The following is a 26,506-nucleotide window of genomic DNA, read 5'->3' on the forward strand; positions in this document are numbered from 1 at the left end:
TCAGATTGGCTCATTGTGGGACACTGAGCAAATCAAAACCTCTTGTACCTCAGTCTCACAACTATAAAATGTGGATAAATACTAAGCCACCTTTGTAAGGCACTTTAAGATCTTGAATATGAGGCCAAGTCTATAACTCAGTGGTCCCCAATGCGGTGCCCATGGGCGCCATGGCGCCCGCCGGGGCATTTATGTGCACCTGCCTAGTGCCCAGCAAGGGAGAGAAGCCAGGGCCCCGTGCCTGCTGGGGACAGAGAACTCTGGGGCTGCGGGCGCCAGCGTTCTCTGTCCCTGGCAGGTGTGGGGCTGCAGCTTCTCTTCGGCCTCTCCGGGGCTGCAGGCGCCAGTGTTCTCTGTCCCCAGCAGGCACCGTGCCGTGGCTTCTCTCTGGCTTTGAAGCTGGAGAGAAGCCGCGGCCCCGCCCCTGCCGGGGACAGAGAACTCCGGGGCTGCAGGCTTCATTCTATGTTAAAGTAAGAATAAATAAATATATTTGGACCAGCAGTTTAACAATGTTTTACTTTTTTAAAATAAATAAGATGAAAACTGTTTATGATATTTATTTTGTAAAAACGCCTTCATTTTTCTTACAGGTAGGTTAAAAAAGAGCAAATTCACATGGTAAGGTGAAAGAGTAATTGCCGAATAATTTAATTAATACTTTTTACATGTAAAATTACCCTTTTTATCTTATGGATTCATATATTATGTAATATTAAATATGATGTTTTTCATATTATTTAATGTACAAATACAAAATAAGCCTTGAAAAATTGTTGGTGCCCGCCACACTTCTGAAAACATGAATGTGCTACTGGCCACAAAAAGGTTGGGGACCACTGCTATAACTCAATGTATAATTAAAACCTGGGTGTTGCAGGAGCCAGTACTTTGTTACTATGAGTCAGTACTTTAATAATACTTAAATAATATCCCAAGATTGGTGTTATGTAGAATCATGCTGCTGAAGATATCTTTTGTCTGAGACATAAGTAGAGAAGTTCTGACTATTTGTTGCTATTGTATATCTCAGGGCACTTTCCAGAGTTAGGCGTGTTACCTATGGTGTCAACCACAGTTACTATTAGCAGAAGCACTTGAGCTAGAGCTCTCTTGGGCTACAGAAGCTGTCAGGGAGTAATTTTTCCTCATTATATGTCCCTCTTTATCCATGGTAATCAAAGACAATCTGGGACAATCAGCATATATAGTAAGCAGGATATTGAGTCTTACTTTATTGTGCTGCTTGCAAGATTCTGAGGCTGTGCTGAACAGGCAGAGACCCTGGAGCTAATGCAGGGACAGTAAAGCAACTAACATGCAGCCAGTGCCTTCTGTGACTGAGATAATCATTGCCAGGAAGCCAGAGACAGTGAAGGAGCAGAACTGGGTCTGTGATGCATGGTGATGCTGAGAAATTATTTTTTTAATACAACAGGTAAATTAAATGCCCCAAAACTTCATTAACACAAGTTAAGGTTGCCCAAGGTGTCTTGTGCCATTCCAGTTGTAGAGCATGGCTAAACTTAAGCCTCTAAAAACCAGGACATACAAAGTTAAGGCACATGCCACCCTTACACCACCTTAACTGCCCATACCCCAGCACATACATACTAGCACTCTACTCTGACATGCTACAGAGCACTTTGAAAACAAAGCATATGAGCACAACAGAACAAAAAACCTCATCTTTGCTAAGGCAAAACTTGGGTTTAGGTTAGGTGTAGCAAACAGGAGCTACCTACACCGGACTATGCTCACCCAGTCTACTACATCAAAACTACCCCAGACTTCCTAAATGTTACACACACATATCCCCAATCACACTTGCCAAAAGAGTTCCTTCTACACATGCAAGTTATTCCAGAATAAGATCACAGGTGATTTTAAAATTTGAAATAGAATTTAAAATGTGGAATAAGTGTCCACACATGGAGCTATTCGAAAATCATTATTCCTGAACAATTTCATGTGTAGACAAGCCGTAAGTCCTGGAGGCTACTGCCATATTTGCCACCAGATTGCAGACAATTCCCCTGGAAGATGATATCCTTGTGCACCTCCACGGACACAACCTACAAAATTCATTGCAGAAAGGAAGCATACTTGATCTCTTTAAGTACACAAGCACTTCATATCAGTCACAGCTCTGACAAGCTGCTCCAACTAATCCCTCCAACATTCAATACAGCTACTCTTGACACAGTTAATGCAGCTAGAATGTGTGCAGATAAATGCTGGGAATTCAAATATGTGGAACACAACACAGTGGAACATTCTCTTTATCTCTCCTCATGTCTATTTATTGTAGGTTCATAGAGTTAGAGGCCACAATAAACCAAAAGATTGTTTAGTATGACCTGAATAACACACGCCGGAGCATTTCACCCACTTATTCCTCTATTGAGCCTAATAACTTGCGAATGACTAAAGCATCTTCCAACAAGGCAGCCATAATCTTGATTTGAAGACATCACAAGATGGAGAATCCACCTCTCTTGATAGTTTGTTAAATCTTTGCACCTCCCTTACTGAACCATTCCCAGTGGCTACCACCAGCGCCAGGAGTTGGGTGGAGGAGGGAAGAGTTAAGTCTGCACTGTGGGCAGTGGTATGTATCTTTACTTTGTGTTTCTTGGTTTTCAGAGGGGTTAATTTATCACTCTCCAGATTCTGGAAGGGCATGAGGCACCAACTCTGCATTAATGAAGTTTCTGGGCATTTAATAAAATGTGGAGACTATTTCATTGCCATTGTAGCAACCACTGATGTTGACACCTCAGCCCTTGCTACATCTCACACACTCCAGACACTGGTAACCTCCTTGACCTCAAGAAAGAGGACAGAATGCCACTTGACCAAAAGACCTAACTACAGGATCCAGTGGAAGTAGGTGTTAACAGGTTGTGGAAGGGTTTAGCTAGTGAAGGACAGCTCTGACAAAAATGAGAGAAAGTGATAGGAACTCTAAGTGCCTGTAGCCTGGTGTTAAAGAACCTCAGAAGGAAGAATTTAGGACTTTTCCTAACTAATCAGGAAGCTATGAAATTAGATATCCCTAGGACTCTATCCTATGATTGCTTCCTAAGTGCTGTCAAAAGATGCCTAGACCAGTATGTAATTGAGACAGGGATAAAAGTGTATCCCCTCCTAACAGAGCGACTATTAGCATATTGGTGAAAATCTTTGGTGCAAATCAGAAACCAAAAAGGGTGACAAAGTGAAAGGGTCCCCCAAGAATAAACAAAGGACATACCAGTGGACTTGGGTATATAAGGTACAGAAAGAATGCTTACTTTTGATGAATCCTTCCACAATTTGGAACTGTGAAAAAGAAGTAGATATTTGCATACATGTTTTAATGCATGCAGATCTTTACCACTAAAAATGTAAATAAAGCAACTTTTATTAAAATAAAAATATACACTTTATATAAATACACTCATTACAGTATATACAAGTATTTTTGCCTTAATTTTGTTTTAAATACACACATTAAAAATATTCACAATCATCATCAGAGTGGTGTTTACTCAAAGTGAAACATTAAATTTTGTAATTAATATGATTTATAATAATAATGTTCCATTGTACTAACACTTATGTACACTGTTTCAAGGCTCTAAGAAGTATACGTGATTTTTTTTTAAAGTACAGAGCGATATTTACAAGCAAACATGATCCAAACAGCACACGCAGATTCAGGATATGTAAACACTCGCACACGAACTGCAAGCCGCACTTGGTCTCCCCTACAACAGATTATTTCTTCACAGAAAGGAGACCTATTTGGCAGAAGGGAAACATGAATAATATGGTTTAAATATTGCAATTAGTTATGAGTGACTAAATAACTATTTTTTTTAACTAAAAACTTTAAATGTACAAGTATTAGTTATGATTGAAGTGACAGACATATATATTTCCAGGACATCACTATGCCAAGAATCTGGCTTTTTGATGCTATGACAGAGTAACATCATTACCCTATTAGTAGGGCCCAACCAATTTCACAGCGTGAAAACTGGCAACCCTCCCCCGTGAAATCTGATCTCCCCTGCTGCTGGGAGCCTGGGGCTCCTAGCCACACTGGGGAGGAACAGGGCTTGTCCTTCTCCTGCCTGTCTGCTCTTGGTGAGGTGATCAGATCCACCTCCAGAGGCAGCACAGAAATGAGGGTGGTACACCCTCACTTCTGCGCTGCAGCAGCCTGGGACCTGGGCTCCAGGCTTCTGTCCCCTCCCCCGCAGTTCCTGCCGCAGCTCTGGGCGCCGAGCTCCTGGCTTTCCCTTCCTCCCCCAACAGCTCCTGCTGGGCTGGAGGCTTCTGCTCCCAGCGGCTGCAGCCAGGGCAGATCGGGCTTGGGGACTCCCCAGCCCCTGCTCCAGCCTGGGCTGGGGACTTCTGCTGCCTATTGCTCCAGCCAGAGCTCAGGGCACCCCCGCCACTCCAGCCTGGGCTTGGGGCTTCCACACCGCCACCCCCTGCCAGCTAGGGCAACCCAGGCTTGGGGCTTTGGCACCTCCCCACTGCCGGAGTCGCTCAGGACTTCCACCCCACAGCTGGGGCTCAGGGTAGCCCAGGCTCAAGGCTTCAGTCCTGCAGCTGGGGTTTGGGGCACCCAGGCTTGAGGCTTCTTCCCCCAGGGCTCCTGCTGGGGCTCAGGGTGACCCAGTTGGGGTTTCTACCCTAGGGCTTCTTCTGGGGTTGGGGCACTCATTTTTCTAGGGCTCTCTGCCTTAATCTGTCACTGGCCTGGACTAGCTCCTAGGTGCATGGGGGATATCCTACCCACCTCCACCTCCCAGAACCTCTTCTAACTGCAGGAAGCTTGGAGGCTACTAGCTAGGCAGCACAGAAGTGAGGGTGGCAATCTCGGGGGGGGGGAAAAACCCACAACAACTTCCCAATCCCATTTTGGGTCAGGACCCCCATGGTTACAGCACCATGAAATTTGAAATATAAACATCTGAAATTGTGAAATTGACCAATTTTAAAGCCCTTTGGCCATGAAATTGACCAGAATGGACCCTGAATTTGGTAGGGCCCTATCTATTGTATTGAAAAGTCAATAATCTGAATGAAACCAAGTACGGACCTCTTCTGTATATCACCTCACTAAACGCTTCCGACAACAAGATGCTGGGTTATATATTGCTACTTTTCACTTACTGTCCTTAAGCGAGTTTTCAATCCATGGGGCAGTGATCATAGGAAAAATCATTTGAATTTGCTTGATAATATGAAGTGTCTCAAGTGTTTTAATAAATCTAACTGTATTACAGCCTTGACCTCTCAGCTAATACTGCCAATAATTCTACTGATTGTAGTTACTGTGATATTCAATTAGATACTGGGCTGAGACAAATCACTTATTTTGCATAGGCTACTAAATAGTTACTACCAATCTGAACCAGATTTAGATTAGTGACCTAGATGGGAAAAGCTGTTCTCCATTTCCAGTTCATTATGCCATTCTGATTTCTTGCTAAATCCCTTATGCGTAAAATATGATGATATAATTTAGAATTATTTCAGCTTCATCAATTATGAAAACTTACATCCTATTACATGTTTATAAAACCTAATACTACTAGATTTACATCTTAATCTTACCGAAGGCATGTAGAAAATGCTCTCCTTGCATTTCTGTAAACAAAATGGATGGGGAATCCTTTAAATGTGTGACCATCAGGTACTGCTCTCCTTATAGCATCTTGAAACTCTTCATTTCCTGCAGAGATGCTTGTTGTACGTTCAAGCTCATAGGCTGCCAAGGCTGGTGACAAGAGATAGGATAACTGGTCATCCCAAACAATAGTAAGGCCTAGATCCTGTAGGATGAATCACAGAACAGAATGATTGGTCTCAAGGCCCTAAAAAAAAGTTTAAACATATGGTAGATTAAAACACATCTATTACATAGGTGTGCTGAGATCACACCCTATCATGCTGACCAATACTGTCTCATTGTTTCCTTATACTCCTGTCAGTATCCATCTGCTATCTCTTGTTTTATACTTAAATTGTAAGCTCTTTGGGGCAGGGTCTTTTTGTTCTGTGTTTGTACGGAACCAAGTGCAATGGGGTCCTGCTCCATGACTACGGCTCCTAGGCCCAACAATATTACAAATAAATAAATAATAAATCTTTCATTAATCAGCCAATGTTGGAAATGAAAAGTGAAAAAGGTCAGTACTGCCTACCAACTACTATTACAAAAATGTGCCTTTGGCAGGAATTACACTGATACACGGAAGATTTAGTTCAGGATGAGCTGCAAGTGGGATAACTTTGTACTCAAAAGGAAATCTGTTTTAGAGGCAATGATGGGAGGGCTATAGTTTTTGTGGTTCTACAGCAATTATGAGAAATGAATCCATGGCAACAACTGACTTAAAATTTTGTATGTTGTGTTTTTTCCTAGCTCTGAACTGTGAATTAGCAAAAATTAAAGTAAAATCAGAGTACAAGTCAAGAAAAAAGAAAAGCAGGCTAGAAATAAATACAAATGACCTAATTACAAAGTAATTTTTGCATAAAGCCAAGAGCCACTTTATTAGTATGTGTAAAAAAAGAGCAAGGCAAATCCCAAAGCAAGATTCACTTACAAATAATATTTCTACTGTCCCACTAAAAATAATTTCCAAAGGGAAAGGACTGCATAACTGGACTTTAAAAAATAAATAAATAAATAAATCACTACAAAATTGAGTATTGTGCATGATCTTTATTTGCTCTATATAATGTAGTATCATTTGTCCAATCTACTGTTAAAAAATTCCTGTTTAGGAAATTAAGGCGTGTTTGGTGCATAGCACTGGGCTTCAGACTAAACCCACTACCTGTTTCTTCCACAGCAAGTATTGACAGGCTTGAAGCATGAATAATTAATCTCAAGATTTACATAAAATAAAAAGCATGGATAAGGATACAGCTAATCAGCTTGTTTTGTGATCATCTCAGATAAGCTTTGTGGGTTGGGTCTGTTTAGTACAAGAATGAGACAGTGCCAAAAAAACGCCATGCCCCACACAGATTCTAGAGAAAGTGGCTCCAAAGCATTCCTCTCTCTGAGTCGTATAAGGAAAAAATGGTCCAATATACTGCTTGGGGATACCATTACAATGAGATGCAATATGGAGATCATGATCAACTTCTACTAGAGCTACTGTTTGCTCTTTAAGAATGTGGTTGTTATTCCTGATATGGCTAAACTGCAATTAAAGTAACTACATTAGTCAACCCAAATTCCTCTTGTAGTTTATACTGAATAAATAATTCAGTTCTTGTCCTAAAATTGTGTGTTGTGTCAGTAGTAGGCAGTCTGACCAGAAAGCAAGTGTGAAAAACTGGGACACATTGGGTTTTTTTGGGAGGGGGTGTAGTTGCGTATATAAAGACCAAGCCCCTAATATTGGGACCTTTGATCACCCTAGTGGTAGGTGAAGTACAAAAGCACATTTGTATCTGGCTCTTTTTGATGAAAGACACTGTATTAATATGAGTATTACTATACATGGCTAGATAGTTTATATGAAGTGAGGTAGTCAGTTAATGGGGGGGGGGGAGAGGATTAAAGCAGGGCTTACAATTTTGGAATCAGTCTTCAGAAACAGAGAGGAAAATGTCATGAGAATGTATTCACTGAAACCAGTCAGGAAAGTATCTTCATAATTAGGTCAGCGAGGCAGATAATAAATTTAGTATTAAGAGTTTAAGGAATTTAGGAATTTCTGAAAAATGAGAGATCAAAGACTTGTCTACGTTCCTTCCTATCTTTCTGTTACACCAAGTCAGAAGATTCAGTCCATAGGCTCCCTGGGAAAAATCTAGCTTTTTCCCAGTGCAGTTTTGGACATATGGGAACCTGAATTTGAGAAACAAGATGCTGAAAGCAGCAAGAGATACTGACCAGTTTGCTTACAGCCACTGTGGAAGAAATGGTTACTTGCTGTAACTGTGGTTCTTTGCGTCTGATTCAGATGTGTATTCCACTTAGGTGCATGAGTGCCCAGCACTCTGGAGCCAGAGAATTTTGCCTAGCAGTACCAGTAGAGGGTCAGTGCTTATGCCTTGTGGGTATAGCTCCTCTCCTGAGGCAGAATCGCCCCGACCCCCTCAGTTCCTTTGCACCAAATGCCCAGAGATTAGACTCTGATGCAGAGGGTACAGAAGGTGGCCATGGAAAACACGTCCGCAACACATTTCGGAGAAAAGACAGTTACCTGTTCCATAACTGGTGTTCTTTGAGATGTGTTGCTCATGTCCATTCCATATTAGGTGTGTGGGCTTGCCACATGTGCCGTGGCCGGAAGTTTTTCCTTCAGTGGTATCTGTAGGGGATCGGCTCTAGTGCTCTCTGGAGTGGTGTGCACATGCTGTGGTATAAGGGGCACCGCCAGCTCCCTCCCCATCCTCAGTTTCTTCTTGCTGGAAACTGACAGTGCAGAGACAGAGGGCGGGTTACAGAATGGACATGAGCAACACATCTTGAAGAACAGTTACAGAACAGGTAACTATCTTTTCTTCTTCGAGTGCTTGATCATATCCATTCCATGTTAGGTGGCTTCCAAGAAGTACCAACGGAGGCGGGTATGAGTTCATGGACGTGTAGATTGCAACACAGCTCTGCCAAATCCAGTGTCATCTCTGGCCTGCGTGATTGCATAATGCGCCATGAACGTGTGAACCGAAGACCATGTTGCTGCTCTGCAAATGTCCTGGATGGGAACGTGCGCCAGAAAGGCTGCCTGGGCTCTGGTCGAATGGGCCCTCACGATCAGCGGCAGTGGGACCTGTGCTAGCTCGTAACAGGTCCAGATGCAGGAGCTGATCCAGTTGGAAATCCTCTGTGAGGATGCCGGAAGGCCCCTCATCCTATCCACTGTTGCAACAAAGAGTTGGGTAGACCTGCGGAAGGGCTTGGTATGCTCCAGGTAAAACACCTGGGCACATCTGACGTCCAGGGTGTGCAGCCTCCTTTCCTCACTAGTGGTGTGCGGCTTGGAACAAAACACCAGGAGAAAGATGTCCTGGTTGACATGGAAGGAAGACACCACCTTTGGCAAAAAGGCCAGATGGGGTCGCAGTTGAACTTTGTCCTTGTACACCACAGTGTATGGTGGCTCCGATGTCAGGGCTTTAATCTCTGACACTCATCTCGCTGATGTTATCGGCGCAAGGAAAGCGACCTTCCATGACAGGTGGGAAAAGGAGCAGGAGCCCAGAGGCTCAAAGGGCGGGCCCATGAGCCTAGAAAGAATCAAGTTAAGGTTCCACTGTGGGACAGGAGCTCGGACCCGCAGGAAGAGCCTTTTGAGGCCTCTAAGGAATCTGACTGACATGTCGTGCGAGACCACCATCGGACCTTGGATCAGCAGGTGGAAAGCAGAGATGGCCGTGAGGCGCACCCTGATGGAAGAGAGTGCCAGTCCTTTGTTCTTAAGATGAAACAGGTAATCTAAGATAGATTGCAAGGAGGAGCATGACAGAGATGCTACGCTCAAGATGCCCAGTGGGAGAACCTCGTCCACTTGGCCAGGTAGGTCGCTCTGGTGGAAAGCTTCCTGCTTTCCAGGAGGACTTGCTGGACCTCGTTAGAGCAGGCCTGCTCCTCTGGGTTCAACCATGCAGCATCCACGCCATGAGGTGGAGGGAGGCAAGGTTGGGGTATAAGAGGTGCCCGTGATCTTGTGAAATCAGATCCTGTCAGTTGTGGCCACGGAGCGGTTGCCGCTATGCCCATCAGCATGCCGAACCAATGTTGTCGCGGCCACACCAGAGCAATTATGACGACTTGGGCCTTGTCTCTCTTGATCTTTTACAGGACTCTGCTGATGAGTGGTATCAGTGGCAACAAGTACATCAGACCCTCCCTCACCTCCCAAAACCATGACAGGAAGAAGGTGTTGCAGAGAATCCTTGCCCAGACCCTGCAGGGAACAGAACTGATGACATTTCCTGTTCTGTCTCATGGCAAACAGGTCCACTTGGGGAGTTCCCCACCTCTGGAAAAGCGTTCAGGCTACCTCCGTATGGAACGATCACTCGTGGTGAGAGAAAAAGGACCTGCTGAGGCAATCTGCCAGCATGTTCCTGATGTTGGGGAGGTGACAGGCCTCCAGGTTGATTGCATGCTTGATGTAGAAATCCCACAATTGGACAGCCTCTTGACAGAGAGCCAACGAGCATGTTCCCCCTTACCTGTTGATGTAGAACATAGAGGCCATATTGTCCGTCAACACTCTCACCACCTTGTCTGACAGATGTGGTAGGAAGACCCCGCAGGCCAAACGTACCACCCTGAGCTCCTTGATGTTTATGTGCAATGTCATCTCCGCTGGGGACCATGTCTATTGGGTCTGTAGCTCGCCTAGATGTGCTCTTCAGCCGAAATCTGAAGCGTCCAATATTAGTTCAACCAAATGGTGCAGGCTGTCGAATGGAACCCCTTCCAGGACCCCAGCCTGGGGTCTGTCCCCATTGCAGCAAGGTGAGTATCCCTGGTGAGATGGCAACAACTTTGCCCGGGTGATCACTGGGCTGGGAATAGACTGTCGCCAGTCACTGTTGCAAGGGTCACTTTCTGAGCCTTCCGTGGTGAACAACGTACATACATGCTGCCATGTGGCCCAGCAAACACAGATATATCCAAGCTGTGGTTAGAGGGAATACAGAGACCCCCCCCACAATGAGATCCACTATCATCTGTAACCTCTCCTGTGGCAGGAAAGCTCTGGCACACGTGGAGTCGAGCACCACTCCGATAAATTCTATCCTTTGCACCGGAACGAACATTGACTTCTTGTCGTTCACCAACTGGCCCAGGGACCGGCACGTGACCTGTAGCACTGCGATGTCCTGTTGGAGTTGAGATCTGGAACTGCCTTTGACCAGTCAGTTGTCGAGAAACGAGTATAGTTGAATACCTCAAGGCCTGAGGTAAGCTGCTACCACCGACATGCACTTAGTAAACGCACTAAGTAACACTGTTCTAAAGTTAAGAAAGATGAGCCTAAGAGGGACTTAAATCCAGGAATGCTATATCCAGGAGGTTATATGTGGAACAAGGTGTAATTTTTTAAATAAGTATGTCATAAACAGATAGTTAAGGGTTAAAGTCTCTTTTACCTGTAAAGGGTTAACAAGCTCAGTAACCTGAGAAACACCTGACCAGAGGACCAATCAAGGGACAGGATAATTTCAAATCCCTGTGGAGGGAAGGCTTTGTCTGTGTTCCTTGTTTGCTCTGTGTGCTCTCTTTGGATCTAAGAGAGGCCAGACATGTCTCCAAGTTCTCCTGGAGTATTTCCTACTATCCAGTATAGTGAGTATTAGAAAGGCGAATTAGTCTTATAATTTGATTTCTACATTTGCAATTGTGTGTTTGCTGAAGGAAATTCTTTATTTCTGTTTGCTGTTACTTTGATTATGCTGAGGAGGAGGGAGGGGAAGTCTCTCCAGTTTTTAAAAGTTAAACCCTGTATTTTTGCATCCTGGTAATAAAGAGATAGTGTACTTTCTTTTTTTGTTCTTTTAATAAATTCTTTTCTTTTCTTTGGACTTGGTTAATTCCTTCTCTTGTGAAGATTCAAGGGAAGGGGAGGGGGGAAGAGTGAGTTCCTCCTGAGGGTGATTCACAGAGTTGAATCGGTGTGTCTCTCTCCAGAGTGGCTAGGAGAGAGGGAGGGGGGAAGTGGGCTGCTTCCCTGTGTGTAGAGATTCAAGGAGTTTGAATCAAGGTATTTTTCCCAAGGACTAGGGAAGGGGAGGGGGAGATGAGTCTCTCTTTGTGTTGAGTCAAGGATTTGACTTGGTGTGTAATCTTCTCTCCGGAGCAGGCTGGAGAGAGGGAAGGGGGGAGGGGAACTGGCTGTTTCTCTCTCTCTGGTGAGATTCAAGGGGTTTGAATCTGGGTTCCCCAGGGGAAGCTTGGGGGACAGGCAGTGTGTCAGACACTTTAAACTGACTGGTGGCAGCGAAAACCAGATCTAAACTAGGATTTTAGTTTAGAGAAGTCCATGCAGGTCCCCATCTTGGAACCCAACAGCTCCAAGTGGGGGAGAAACCTATGACAAAGTATTAGCCAAATCTTACAGAAATTAACGTGAAGACTTACAGGTATATCAAAGATTAATCCCAAGTCTTTAGCAGACGTTTAAAGATTAACCTATTTAAACTAGCATTTCTTCAAAAATATATTGCATTTGCTTTTAAAAGGGCTTCTTTACACCCAATGCAGAAAGAATCAACCGCAGCACATTACTGCACTATAAGAAATCAGTTAAACAGGAGAAGGGACAATTCCAACCTTGGAAGGTACGAGATATTTTTAATCTTGTAAAGTACTCAGACATTAGAGTGATTAAAACAAATACAAAGTTTGAAATTGCTTGATGCAATCTTCTCCAACAGTTTCTTTCAGTCACACACACTAAACAGTGGTGCAAGGGTTACTGCTGGAAGCATGTACTGTAAACCAAAAAGCCAAACCAAAACGCCCCCCTCCAAATTTTATACAAGTAGATACTAAAAGCTCGATACTTCATTTATTTGGCATACCAATGAAAAACATTAAAGAACACTACCTTTCTGTGTTCTGACACCAGTATTCTCAGCTGTAATTCTATCTCATTGCTTATTACCGCAGCATCTAATGTGGAAGCACAAAGAGGGGGAAAAGGAGGAAGTGAAGTTGTGGCCCCTGGAGAACACACAGATTTGATTGCTTCTCCACTCATTGGTTTCCATTTAGATTCATCATGCAGGTCAAACACACAGACTTCCACTGCATCGGAGGGCTGGCAATTCCCCAAGAACTTCTGATGATTGAAGACACATCCTACTGTTCGATAAGGATACATTGGCTTGGGTTGTTCAACAAGTGGAGCGTCATCGGGATTGATAGGATTGTGGATATATCTGAAGATCAAAAAGATGTGCTATTATATCAAGAATATTTTATAGTAAATAAATGTTTACTTTATTGGGAGAGGGTTACAAGATATAAGTATTTAGCTGGCATAGAAATACAGTGAGATTGTTTCACCATGAAAGAACCTTGCATCACAAATTCCTTTTCTTAATATACGGTAATTTAAATTGCCTTTTTTTTTAATTTACAGAAAAAGGTACTATGAGCAAATTAACATTTTTCTTTTAATCTAGAGAAGCAGCTTGTTTTGAAGCTTAAAAATCAGGCATGATTACTCAGTCAACTACTCAACTGATGGCAATTAAAATGAACTTTTCAACTGTTTCAAGAAAGAATGAATAAGAACAATTACTTCCCTCTTCCCATTAGATTTTCAGAGAAACACAGTTTCACATTATAAAACGTCCCATTGTGTGTTTATCAACAGGCAATAGTAATGCAGAATTGCAAAGTCATTTTCAAAGCTGGACTTCACAAAACCAAAAGTCCTTATTCAGTTCCTTTCACAAAACCAAAAGTCCTTATTCTTCAAATTCATGATCATGTAGTTATTCATGTATCACCTTTCATTTCAACAAAACCACTATAATTTGAAATATTGCATAAAAAATAAAATATTTAATATTCTTCTTTAAGCAGTACTTTTCAGCTGAAACTCTTAGATAACAGATAACATTGTTATCTTTGAAAAGTCTTTTATGACTCCCATAGTCAAAGCTAGGAACTCAAAGTCATTACAGTATTATACGGTGCAAATGCACTTAAAAAAGTTAGCCTTTTACAGTTCTCCTCTGATGCACTTTATATATTTCAGATTAATAGTTAGGCTGAACACCTGGACTAAACACCCATCATTCACAACTAGTACATTATACATTTAGAATGTTTTGCTTAAAGAGGTCCACTTAAATAGTTTAGGACCAGCAGCTGGCCTACTTTGCAAGTAGTATCTAGTTAGGAAAAAGTCCTCCAAATTCTCAAGGTTCATTTAGAAAACAAACTCAAAGCACTTCTTGCTCACAATTAAAAAAAAAAAAAAGACAACATTCCCCTCCAAAAACTCCAACAATATGGGGTGTGATGGGGTGTCTCCCCCCCATACCAGGCCTGAATGGGCTAATGTGGGTCTGGGATGCCAATTAGGTTACCTGGCTGCACCAGGGACAGCCAAGCTTAACAGATCATGAAGCCCAGCTGGGCAGGAGCAGGCTGAAGAGAGGAAGTTTGTAGCACAAGGGGGCTGCAGGAGAAGAGTCTGCAGTCACTCTCAGGAACAGAGAGGTGGTGAGGAAGAAGCCTGGGAACAGAATAAACCCTGGGATCCTAGCCATGAAAGAAGGATCAACCTAGAGAAGTTGCAGGGCAGAAAAAGTCTAGGTAGGAAGTCATGCAGGGAAAAAACAGCAAAGAGAGAGGCTGCTGCTGGTTATAGGGTCCGTGAGCTGGAACTCCATGTAGTGAGAGCGCCTGGGTTCCCCTCCAGTCACTGGAAAGTGGCATGAGCTTGGTGTTGGGGCCAAAGACCCTTTTGTTAGGATATCATACAATTTTACGTCTGACTTTGTTACCCTGGAAGGGAAGGACTAAATTGTGACCTGGCCAGAGGACAGAATTACAGAAGAGAAACCACCACGATGACAGAGTGATCATCAGCAGGGAGTGCCATACAGGGAGAGAGCTGCTACATCATGAAGACGTGCTCCTGTGATAAATGAACCCCTTCGCAGGGGGCTACCGAAAGAAAATGTGAATGCTCCCCTCTTGGCTCTGCAAAGGTGTTACCATGAACCATTCCAGCAGCTGTGCACATTCCCAACTATGTACTGTAATGATGCAATTACAAAAATGTGTTTTCTGGGCAATTTTCCATTAGATACATTTTCCAATTTTAAAAAACATGCATTATCCAATAGTGTAGGGCAGTGGTCCCCAACCTTTTTGGCGGGCGCCAGACGAAGGACTGTGGCGACGGTCGAGCATCCACAGGCCAGGACATGGGCGCGTTGGGGACCCATGTTGTAGGGGTTGGGAGTGAGCTAATAACCCGTTCCCATAAAAAACGGACATTGTTACAGTTGCTACACTATTGGTTAGTTCAACAAACTCAATCCAACTCAGCTCAATTCTAACAGACCTAGAAGGGAAATCATGACATGAAGGGGCCAATCCCACAAGGAAGCTACTGTGCTGATGAGTTTGCTCTTTCCTAAATCCATAACCGAAATTGGTACATGGACTGTTCGGACGCTACATAAGCCTGATGAAATGATCCAAGTAACAAAAGAAATGGATAGATATAAACTACATAAACTAGGCCTAAATAAAATGAGAAGGCTAATGTCAGGACAAATAACTCTGTCAAGTGAGAACATTCTACTATATCTTAGGCTACTGAATGACACCAGTGATGTACACAGAGATGGCATGGGTTTGAAACTATCAAGGAAGGCAGCCAAAAGCCTGACAGAATGGGCACCAATTTCAAAGGCTTATAATACTTTTACATCAATATTCCAGAAATTTTCTATTATTATTCAATGTTCTGCTCCAACAAATCAAGCTAGTCAGGAGGAAAAAAAAAATTTTTTTTCTATGAGCAGCTACAGAACATAATACACAAGGTCCTGAAAAGATATGTTCTAGTAACTGGAAATGTGAACACTAAAGTAAGGAACAACACTGGCAGGGAAGTAATTATGGGGAAACAAGATTTTGGTGAAGTTAATGAAAATGGTGAAACGTTTGCTGATTTTTGTGGAATGAATGACTTGGTCACTGGAGGAATTATCTTCTTACACCATATAATTCATAAGTAAGTTGGAGGTTACGAGACCACAGAACAGGGAAACAAACTGATCATGTTACAATTTGGCACAAATTAAGAAGTTTAGAAGATGTATGTAGCAGGAAGGGGGCAGATCTGGGAATGCACTGCACACTAGTGATAGCTAAGTTGATAACACAAATAAGAACAAAGAAGAGATCTGAATACCAGGTGTCTATATCACACCACCATCAAACTAAAACAGATGACAACAAAAAAAACTAGCAAACAGATACAAGGTACTTGAAGATTAAGATGATGAAACAGCAGAAAGCAAATGAAAAGAGGTAAAGTAAACTTTCACTAAAACTTGTGAAGGAGTGCTGACATTCAGGGAGAAACATCACAACAAATGGTTATCTGAGGATATATTGTAGAAAATAGAAGATGCAAAATTAAATAAACTAAAATCTAGCAAGAACAAGAACACAAGATGCGGTGACACCAGGAGAAATATGCTCTAAAGAACAAAAAGAGGCCAAAAAGGGTGCTAGGAAAGGCAAATGAAACTTTATAGATAAAATGGCAACAGATGCATGGACTACTTCAGCCCAAAATGACACGAAGACACTGTACAACATCATTAGACAGTTGTCAGAAAGAAAAACAAATACCAACCAATCTGTTCAAGACAGTGAGGGCAACTTAACAACAAAGACGTCAGAAGAACTAAATACATGGAGGAAGTACTTGAGTCAACAGTTGAATGGCAAGCCAATGGCAAATTTCCCAAGTACAGAAGAAGAAGAAATGGATGATGAGCTAGGATCTATCAGGAGAGTTGAAGTAGAGAAAGCAGTCAATCAGTTAAAAAGTGGAAAGGCACGAGGGCCGAATAACATTCCAACTGAGGTCCTTAAGGCAGACTTGAAGAACACAGTAGACATTTTGATGGGCTGATTATAAAAAAAGAAAAAATGCAAAATAGTAAAAAAAGGGTCACATATTGAAGCTTTCAAAGAAAGGAGACCTCAGTCAGTGTAAAAACTAGAAGGGCATTCAACTACTGTCTATCCCAGGTAAGGTATTTACCATTTTCTTTATTCTGGCTAGAATAATGTGTGTAGATTCAAGGTTATAAGAAGAAGAGACAATGATTCAGACAGGAAAAATCATGTATTATCACACAGTAAACCTATTCATCATCATAGAACTGTTGATCAAATGACAGTAACCGGTTTATATGAATTTTACTGATTTCCAAACCCTTTGATACAGTGACAGAACAGTGTGATGGAAATTGCTATGCCACTATGGAATTGCTCAAAAATTTATGAACACAGTTCCGATCATCTAATAAAATAGGAAATGCCAAGTAATACATGACTAAAGCATTCAAGGTTACCGCGAGCATCAGACAAGGATGTCTTTTGTCATCCATGATCTTTTTACTGGTAGCGATTGGTTAATGACAAAAATCACAGAATACCCAAGTGGCATACAATAGATTCTCACATAGAGGTTAAAGGACCTTAACTTTGCAGATGCAGAGGCCAATGCACCATTAGTAGAATTGAAAATCACCGCAGAGAAAGTTAACACCACAAGAATTAACATACAAGAAAAACCAATAATATTTTCTGGGACTGACTTAGAAGAGATCCGATATTTCACATATCTTGGCAGCACTGTAAGTAGAACATGTGGAATAATCGAAAACCTTAAAGCTAAAATAGCAAAAGCCAGACATGCGTTTCTATCTCTACAGATAATTTGGAGAAATATTAAACTCTTGCCTTCCAAACTAAACTTTGAATATTTAACACCATTGTGAAGTCGGTCTTATTATATGGTGCTGACACTTAGAAACTTATCAACCTTACTATCTAAACTCCAGTTTTCTGTAAACAGCTGCCTTAAACAAATGCTCAATACGACAGCCAGAAAAAAAAAATTAAAAAAAAGAATCACAAAGAACCTAGAGGCGAATGAAACAGAATGAAAATGGAGATTGCTGTGACATAAATGGAGAAAAGAACCAAAGAAGATAACATGGAAAACTGAAAGCAATCAGAATGAGACAGGAAGAAGCTAAGACCTCATCAGGAGACCAGCAAACAGGGAAGGCAGCGGTGAAGGCCCTATGTTCCACACAAAAAAGGAGAGGGAAAGAGAATATATATATATATATATATATATATCTTTAAAAGTAGTTAATTTGACATTGTTCTTTTAAAAGCAAATGCAGTCAGTGCAGATGAGGGGGAAGCCAGTGCTCAGAGTGCTCCCTAGTTAATTTTTTCTTTTTATTTTGCACATGTATCTTTCTGCTCTGGAGGTATTATTACTTGAACAATGCAATATCACATAACAATTGGACAAGAAAGATTTTAAGAAATATAACCTACATACTCTAAAATACAGAGCATTCTATGCTCCTCCAAAATGACTGAAGTGAGAGAATGGCATAGCAACGTTAATTCACTGACTGAGCTCTTTGAAGCTTTAAGAGAAGCAGTTGCTCATCAGCTGACTGCACTACATAATATGAACTAAACAAATGATACATTTCATGCAAGTATGAATAAATGGATTGTTACCCAGACTGGAAGTTTATGTAAGAATGTTCCGTGAAGGTGAAGTGGGGGCAAGAGTGTAGAATTTCATGTGATCTCATGCTGGTTTTAAACACCTTCCATCTGCAGAGCAGTAGTGATATCTTGGCACATCACCAGCTGGTGAAGTAGGTCACTGTCTCAAACTCTGAGATAGAGATATTCCAAACAACTCAGGTATAAAGAGCAGAGCATCTGTGCCAGGTCACTGGTGGCCAGTGGACACAGAGTGAGCTGCTCAGTAAGTGGGCCGAAGAATCAAAGATCAGTCTGGAGCCAGACCAGGCCAAAGTCAGAGTCCATTACCAAACTGAAAGCACGGGAGAGAACCAGGGTTAGGACGGGACAGGGTCTTGCAACGGAGTCAGCAAGGGTCCTAAGCTGAAGACAGTAAACCAAGATCAGGATCAGGAGCCAGACCAAGGTCAAGAGCTAAGAGTCTGGAATCCAGGCGAGTCATAGCGAGCAGCGGTGAGGTGTGGGTCTAGGACAAAAGCACACTAGAGGTCTGTGTTGCTAAGACCAGCCAATCAGGTAATCATGGAGGGCTGTCACTCATGGCCCACTCATGGGCTTAGATTTTCATTACTTCTTGGTGGCAACTCCTCCTGGGCTCCTGGTTGTGATAAGGAAATGGCACTTGCCTCAGACCCGGCAGCTCCTTGTTCTAGTGCGATGGATTTTTACACAGAGACCCAAAAGATGGGTTTGACGTTGCACTCTATATGATTTTATGGAAGTATGCTGATGAGTGCAAATATAATGTAACTAATATATGCTTCATACAAAAGATCTCTTGTAAGGTTTCATTACAAAGTGTATAATCTACTGAGTGTGATCATCCTATCTGTATAAACGTAACACTCTTGTATCTGAAACTAGAAATATGAAATATAACTGTGAGGGCCTAGTGTAATTATGTAAAGTGTGGGCCATTAATGGTGGTTTGGAACCTTGATGGCTCCCATTAACCAGGACAACTGACTGTGGATGGCTCTGTTTGCAGGCAGGCCTTCCTGTGAGTCAGGCTGGGAGGAATGAAGGCTTGGGGATCATGTCACCTGAACTGGAATCCATCTTTAACCTGGTGTTTTTCTGTTGAGAAGGAGGGGTGGCAACCCAGAGGGACAAAGGATTACCATCTTATGCAAAAAGATATAAGTGAATGGAACAGAACAAAGGTGGGAGCCATCATGAGAAATCCCCTCGCTACCACCTGAGCTGGAACAAGGGCTGTACCAGGGGAAAGGATTGTGCCCAGACTAGGAAGGCATCCAGTCTGTGGAAGAAATTTACTGAAACATCTCTGAGGGTGAGATTTTATCTGTATTCAGTTTTATTACTATATTAGGCTTAGATTTGTGTTTTGTTTTATTTTATTTTACTTGGTAATTCAGTTTGTTCTGTCTGTTACTACTTGGAACCAATTAAATCCTACGTTATGTATTTAATAAAATTACTTTTACTTATTAATTAAGCCAGAGTGTGTATTAATACCTGGGGGGCGGGGGTGAGGGCCAATAGCTGTGCATATCTCTATCAATGTTATAGAGGGTGAACAATTTATGAGTTTACCCTGTATAAGCTTCAAAGAGGGTAAAACCGATTTATTTGGGGTTTGGACCCCATTGGGAGTTGGGCATCTGAGTGTTAAAGACAGGAACACTTCTGTAAGCTGCTTTCAGTTAAGTCTGCAGCTTTGGGGCACGTGGTTCAGACCCTGTGTCTGTGTTGGAGCAGACTGGCGTGTCTGGCTCAACAAGACGGGGTGCTGGAGTCCCAGGCTGGCAGGGAAAGAAGGGGTAGAAGTAGTCTTGGCACATCGGTTGGCAGCCCCAAGCGGGTTTCTGTGATCCAACCTGTCACAATGGGAACCTACAGTAACATCACCTATGTTTGGAAAATAATTATCTTAATTCCCCTAATCTCATTTTACTCACCTGTGTCCTGTTAAACTCTCCCAAAAAGTGATGGTTCCATCAGTCCCACAAGTCATTACCCATGTGTGAGGGACTCCTTTTGCTTTTGTTCCTACACAAACAAAGGCTTCCAATCCATATCCAAGGAGAAGGCTGCACAGAAGGTTAGCATGATCTTCACAGTCACCCTAGATAGCAAATATATTTATTAACTGCGTGAACACAAATTGCAGTAATTTTTAAGGCTTCTAATCATGATGCACCAAGCCTTTTTTTTTTAAATAATTTATCTACAAAAAAAGCACAGTAGAACAATAGTAGAGTATTTTAAAAAATGAGAAATGTGTGTGATATCAAGTATCTTAAAATTCTTTTGTGAATATATTACTCATGCAAGATGGCAGGTCTGACAACCATGGAGACTGTACTACCCAGAAGACAGGTACAGCAGAGAAACAGTAAGAAACAATCCATACATACAATAAATACTCTAAGGCAAGTTCATGCATTAACCTGCCAGTGTGCCTCAGCTGCATTCCAGAAGCAATATTTCTAAGGGGCATGAGATATGTGCCACTTTCCATCCCCGTTACATTTTCATCCTCTCAGCGGAGACTAACAGTTTTATTTGTGGTAGTTTCATCATGTGGACACCTGACCACTAGGAACTAGACTGAGATCTCCAACTCACTTCACAGACAAACTTATTATTCTAGTCTGGTGGCCTGTTAAATCTCTCCACCCGACAAGTCTCTTAGTTCTCTGTGACTTATTGCTTCATTTCCTCTAAGAGTGACTAAAAAACGCCCCCAATAATAAAAACAAAATTTCATTTTGAACTGAAACAATCAGTGTGATGCAATTTTTAAGAAAACTTTTGTTCTGTATCTTGCATCACACTTAGGATATGAGTATTATTTGAGAATATTTCTACTTATTTTATTTTGGAGTGACTTTAAACCAAAATAGGAGCTGGAAGAACATCAACACAGGCAGCAGCCCTCTGAAATAGTAAAGGTACATAAATCAGGCAAGTATCTGCTGGAAATATAACAAAAGCTCTATTGAATTATCACACCCAAGGGTAATAATTAAGCCAATTTACAAAACAGAGAAAAAAGTTTTAGATTTGATTTTTCAAGGTTTTTTTTTTTAAGATCATTAAGCAAGTACATATTTAAAAAAAAATCTTTAGAATAGTTAAAAGAAAATTAATGCAGCTAGATACAACTCTCAACTACAAAAGAACATCTTCTTTCAGAAGTTGTAAAGCAATTCTTTGAAATACATACCTAATAATTCTGAGAAGGAATTACCGTAAATACTGAAAGTGATCTCAGATATCCTGAAGTCAGCTGAGATTTTACAAAACAGTGACTCAAATATTAGATGTCAGAGTTTTGCATTTCTCAAACAAAAACATATGGTTTCCAAGTTTTTACAAAGAAGATCAGAAGTTGTCTTCCTTAAAATACATGCTCTATTCTCTACTTTCACCTCTAAGAAAAAGTTTTCCAAAAGTCCTGCATGAAGCATAACACTCCAGTGTAGACAATGAGTCTTTTCAGGAAAGTTAAATTCAGGAATGCAGTATTATTCTCATGATGATGTATGTTTTCCTAAATTTATTATTTTATACCCTGACAAGGTTTCAATGCTCATGTAAAAACCCCCAAAAAAGCACTTACTGAAAGCAGTGTGGGTGAGTCCATAGGGCCCCCACCTGATGTTAGGGGTCATTATGATGTTGAAGGATAAGAAATTAAACCAAGATTCTATCCATCTTTAATGCTCATTAAAGATCCCACGGACCTTTCACAGGAATCGTGTAATATTTGAACTAAATTTTAACTTGGGAAACTGCATTCTGCCTGCAGTTTCAGTTGGCTATGGTATTCTGCACTTCCTATGATAAACATACAGGTGAAATTATTTTTTATGGTTTAACACTTGAGGTGGCAGCACTTCAGTGGGGGTGTGTTCAGAAGATTCTTGCTTCTCTGTGTTGCATTCTGGGATTATTTGTGATGAAAAGATATTTATTCAGATATACAGTAGGTGCAATCCATGATAAACTGTATAGTCCCTACTAGTCTAATGTACATTGTGAAAACTGAATACAAAGATTTGTTTCCAACCTGTTTATAGCATATCCCCCCTCAAAAAAAAGAGAGGCTTGTAAGAGACTTCACTTTTCTTTGGATCATTCAAAACACTCCTTGCCTACTGTTTAATGTATGTGTCATGATATGAAAAATACAAGATAAGCACGGGTTATCATTCGTAATTTAGAACATATCCCCTTTGAAATTGAGTTTAATGTGTATATTTTTCAACATATAAAATATTAGTCACTTTAAATAATTAAAAATATAGCACGGCAGTTATAATAACCATATTGTTTTACACAAAGGAAAATCCCATTATACCTTATTTCTACACAGAAAAGCCAGAAGGGTGCACCACTGTTCTTGTTTACCACCACCTCCTCCAATAACGGGGGCTCTTTCATAACCAAGGACGTTAACAAATCTTGCAGCTTGCCTGGGTGTGTCCAGCAACCGGCCTGCTCGAAGTGGTCTGACATATGAACATACTGGACGGTTTATCCCATTTTCATCCTGAACATTAAAAAAATTGCCACGAATGGGGATTAATCAAAGTTCCATGTGAAAGCAAAATCCCATCAATCTTTTCTGGGCATGAACTGCTGCATAGCAAGATGAAACCTGTGTGTAGCTAACTCTGATCTTTAGCTTTAAAAGTAGAAGCCATTTAAAAAAAAATTGTTTCTCTGATTTGCTTCTGTTTTGTTTTTAATACCCTTTTAGAAGCAAACTAAAAAATATTAAAGGAAAATTTAAAAGTAAGTTAATTTAGTGTTGGTTAAAAAGTGCCAGATTGACAACAGATAGTCCTTGAATCCACAGAACAGACACAACAAGGCAGTAGCAGTACTAGCTTCAACTTCATCCTCCCCTTCTAGGAACGAGAAGTCGCTCAGCCAATCTTTGACAGCTCTACTGAGATTGGTAACAAGGGTATTAATTTTATTTATAAAGTGCACCCACTTCAGAGTAACTCAGGGTGCCACATAGGCAACTGCAATAAAATTATAAAATCTTTTCATTAAAACATCATATTATGTAAAATGCAAAGACAAAAATATTAAAACTAAAGAGATTAGTAGCATTAGTCAAAAGTTTCTGCATAAAATCCAAGAAAGGTCCTGACAGTAAACATTCACCAGCTCATTTTAAAGACCTATTTAACATTGTCACAAGGCAGTAACCTAAAGGTTTATTGCCAAGCAGGGCTGGTTTTGAGCTACTGATATACTCTACATCCCACTTCCAATATCCTCCCACAATATTTCAAGGTAAAATATATTGTATAATCATTATTTTTATGCACATTGGGGTTATTTTAATTCATACAAAATCAAGTAGATGCTAATAATTCTTAGATCTTCCTCAATATCTCCAAGAAATCAGAATGAGAAGATTCTGAAAGATCTCCTATCAGGTTATGAGGAATGCTTGCAGCACCAGATTCTTCATAATTTTAAGAAGTTTCAAGGAGTATAAAAGTTCACTTTTACCACTGCAAAAATCACAGTCAAGCAGAACTAGTAGTAAGTTATATAGGTCATGCTAATAAAACCTTTTAACATACATATTCTATATTATGTATGTACCACATAGATTACGGAAAGTGTATTCTAGGAATAGAAGTTTTTAGTTTCTTTTATTTAGGCTTGCAGCTTCAGGAGATAATGGAGATCAAAAATATGAGATGTTTGTGTTCAGGCTTTGGTCAGATGTAACTTTGGGGAGGGAAATCCATATTTGGGTGGCCAGAGAAATATTTTCTACTCATATTGGTTTAAGAGAAGTGGCAGCTGTTTGAAGCTCATCAGGATTCTGAAGGAGATGGAATAGTAAGCAGAGGGCGGGCAGTCATAACTCAGCCATAACTTCCATTTATATACTTGTGTTAAATATGTGGAGGTGGTAACCATGTGATAAATAAATTTACCATGCAACTTTGACTCTCTCTCTACTGGGATTTATTCTAACATTATTAAACTCTGAGCAGCTTCAATAAAACAGTCCCATGATAATATTCTTAAAAGTTGTTCTGTAATGTATCTGGCATATATAGAGTACATGATGTTTTAGTGTGGCATAAGAACTTGTTTGGAATGACCTGCATAAATCAATTTAGGTTTTGTCACTTGTAAGTATTGCAGAACTCTCAGAGTCATTAGGATGAAAGTTTATATCACATCGAAACGTATTCTGTACCTATAAATATATACTCTTATGCAAAACAGGTTACTTATACCTGTAGTCTATACATACAATTAGGCGTAGAGCAGATATTTGAATCTTTTAGAAGAATTCACAAACCTGTGCAAAGATCTTTACCAGCCTTGTGTTGTGTGAAGGCCTTATCTGCAAGTATTCTCTCCACCACTGCTTAGCATACACGAGAAACAAACGCTCTTTTTCTGCTGTTTTCTGGCGTTCTAAGGCAAGCTACCGTAAAAATAAATTTATTTAACTTTAATATTCCTGATATACATTAATGCTATGAGAAAAAATTCTAAACTGTAAATGGTCACCACAGTAAGCAGTGGCAGCATCAATTCCTTCCATTCTTAAAAAAAAAAAAAAAAGGCAGCAGCTTAGTATTTAAAATAATAGTTATGCAAGTGCTGAAAGTAATCTTATTTAGGGTTTGAAATATTTCCTACCAAGTAATGAAAACTTAGTGTTATACTTCTTATTTGGATGCTAACACACCAAAGAGCTAGTAGATTTGTCATCAGCGTTGTGTGTCTTATTAATGAAAGTGGAAGACAACCTCTCTGTGTCTTCATGTTAATATTTACTGGTTTTCATCATGAGGGGAAAGGTAGTAAGAAGACAATCACATATGTCATGTATACAAGAAAAAGAAGTGTGCTGAAGCTACCTTATTTTTCTGCTTAAAGGTGATTAAAATTAGGTTTAAAGGATAAAACGTACATGGTGATGTAACTTGAAATAAAAAAAATCCATCACAATTTTAATTACTAAGGAGAACAGCTGCTTATAGGGAATTTTTAGATTAATATAATTGTTCAACATTAAGACAATTTAAAAATCCAATGTCAGAGAAGAATACTTTGTATACTTCTAGTGAAAGACTCAAGGAGCTCAGTCTATTTAGTTTAACAAAAAGAAGGTTAAGGAGTGATTTGATTACAGTCTATATGTACCTACAGAGAGAACAAATATTAGATAATGGGCTCCTCAATTTAACAGAGGAAGACATAACCCAACTCAGTGGTTGGAAATGGAAGCTAAACAAATTCAGACTGGAAATAAGGGGTACATTTTTAACAGCAATGGTAATTAACTATTGCAACAGTTTGCCAAGGGTCATGGTGAATTCTCCATCACTGGAAATTTTTACATCAAGACTGGATGTTTTTCAAAAAGATATGCTCTAGGAATTCTTTTGGGGAAGCTCTCTAGACACTGTTACACAGAAGTCAGATTACAGGATAACAATGGTCCCTCCTGGCCTTGGAATCTATGCCCTGGTCTACACTGGGGGAGGAAATCAATCTAAGTTATGCAACTTCAGCTACGTGAATAACTTCGCTTAAGTCGACGTACTTAGATCGACTTACTGTGGTGAGTCAACTGCTGCAGCTCCCCCATCCACTCTGATTGTGCCTCTTGCGGCGCTGCAGTACAGGAGTCGACGGGAGAGGGATCGGGGGGGGCGGGAGGTCGATTTATCGCATTTAGATTAGATGCGATAAATCGATCCCCGCTGGATTGATCGCTGCCCGCCAATCCAGCAAGTAGTGTAGACATACCCTTAGTATCAACACGTCTGAAATTTGACAGCTGGGTGAATTTAAAAACAAAACAAAAACACTCTCCGTACAAATTATGAATTACTTACTTGAGTATTAACTATTTCCTGGGACAGTGTCTTATTTAGCTGTGGGTACATCTCAAGTTTGATATTTAGGACTCCAACAGAAACCTTTGATTCTGTACCTTTGAACCAAAATATTGCTTGATCAATTCACTGAGAATTTCAGAGGCATCTATGACATATAGATCAGTCAACCAAGAATGAACACAAAAAAGTTAATTAAAAAAAAAAATCTGTCCTTTTTAATTCTGAAAAGATGCAAGTTTTTCTTACGATCATATTAGATTGATCCTTAAATATTTGTGTGTGTACTTTATTATATGTATGACAG

At 40.7% G+C, this 26,506-nt stretch overlaps 1 protein-coding gene across 4 annotated transcripts in view; it reads right to left on the reverse strand.

Annotated features, from left to right (window-relative positions):
* Positions 1-3,397: 3,397 nt before the first annotated feature.
* Positions 3,398-26,506, reverse strand: part of CEP76 (centrosomal protein 76) — a 38,356-nt gene continuing 15,247 nt past the window's right edge. For 3 of the 4 annotated variants that reach the window (XM_045008197.1, XM_045008198.1, XM_045008199.1), the window contains 7 exons: positions 26,200-26,297; positions 24,648-24,776; positions 22,665-22,856; positions 20,257-20,423; positions 12,591-12,924; positions 5,617-5,834; positions 3,400-3,785 (listed from right to left, as the gene is read on the reverse strand). In XM_045008197.1, the coding sequence (XP_044864132.1) occupies positions 3,647-3,785; positions 5,617-5,834; positions 12,591-12,924; positions 20,257-20,423; positions 22,665-22,856; positions 24,648-24,776; positions 26,200-26,297 (1,277 nt within the window). In that variant the 3' untranslated portion in view covers positions 3,400-3,646. Of the gene's footprint in view, positions 3,786-5,616; positions 5,835-12,590; positions 12,925-20,256; positions 20,424-22,664; positions 22,857-24,647; positions 24,777-26,199; positions 26,298-26,506 lie in introns of all 4 variants that reach the window. The other variant, XM_045008196.1, reaches the window with a different exon arrangement.

This window comes from Mauremys mutica, chromosome 2, assembly GCF_020497125.1.
Source record: "Mauremys mutica isolate MM-2020 ecotype Southern chromosome 2, ASM2049712v1, whole genome shotgun sequence".
Taxonomy (NCBI): Eukaryota; Metazoa; Chordata; order Testudines; family Geoemydidae; genus Mauremys; species Mauremys mutica.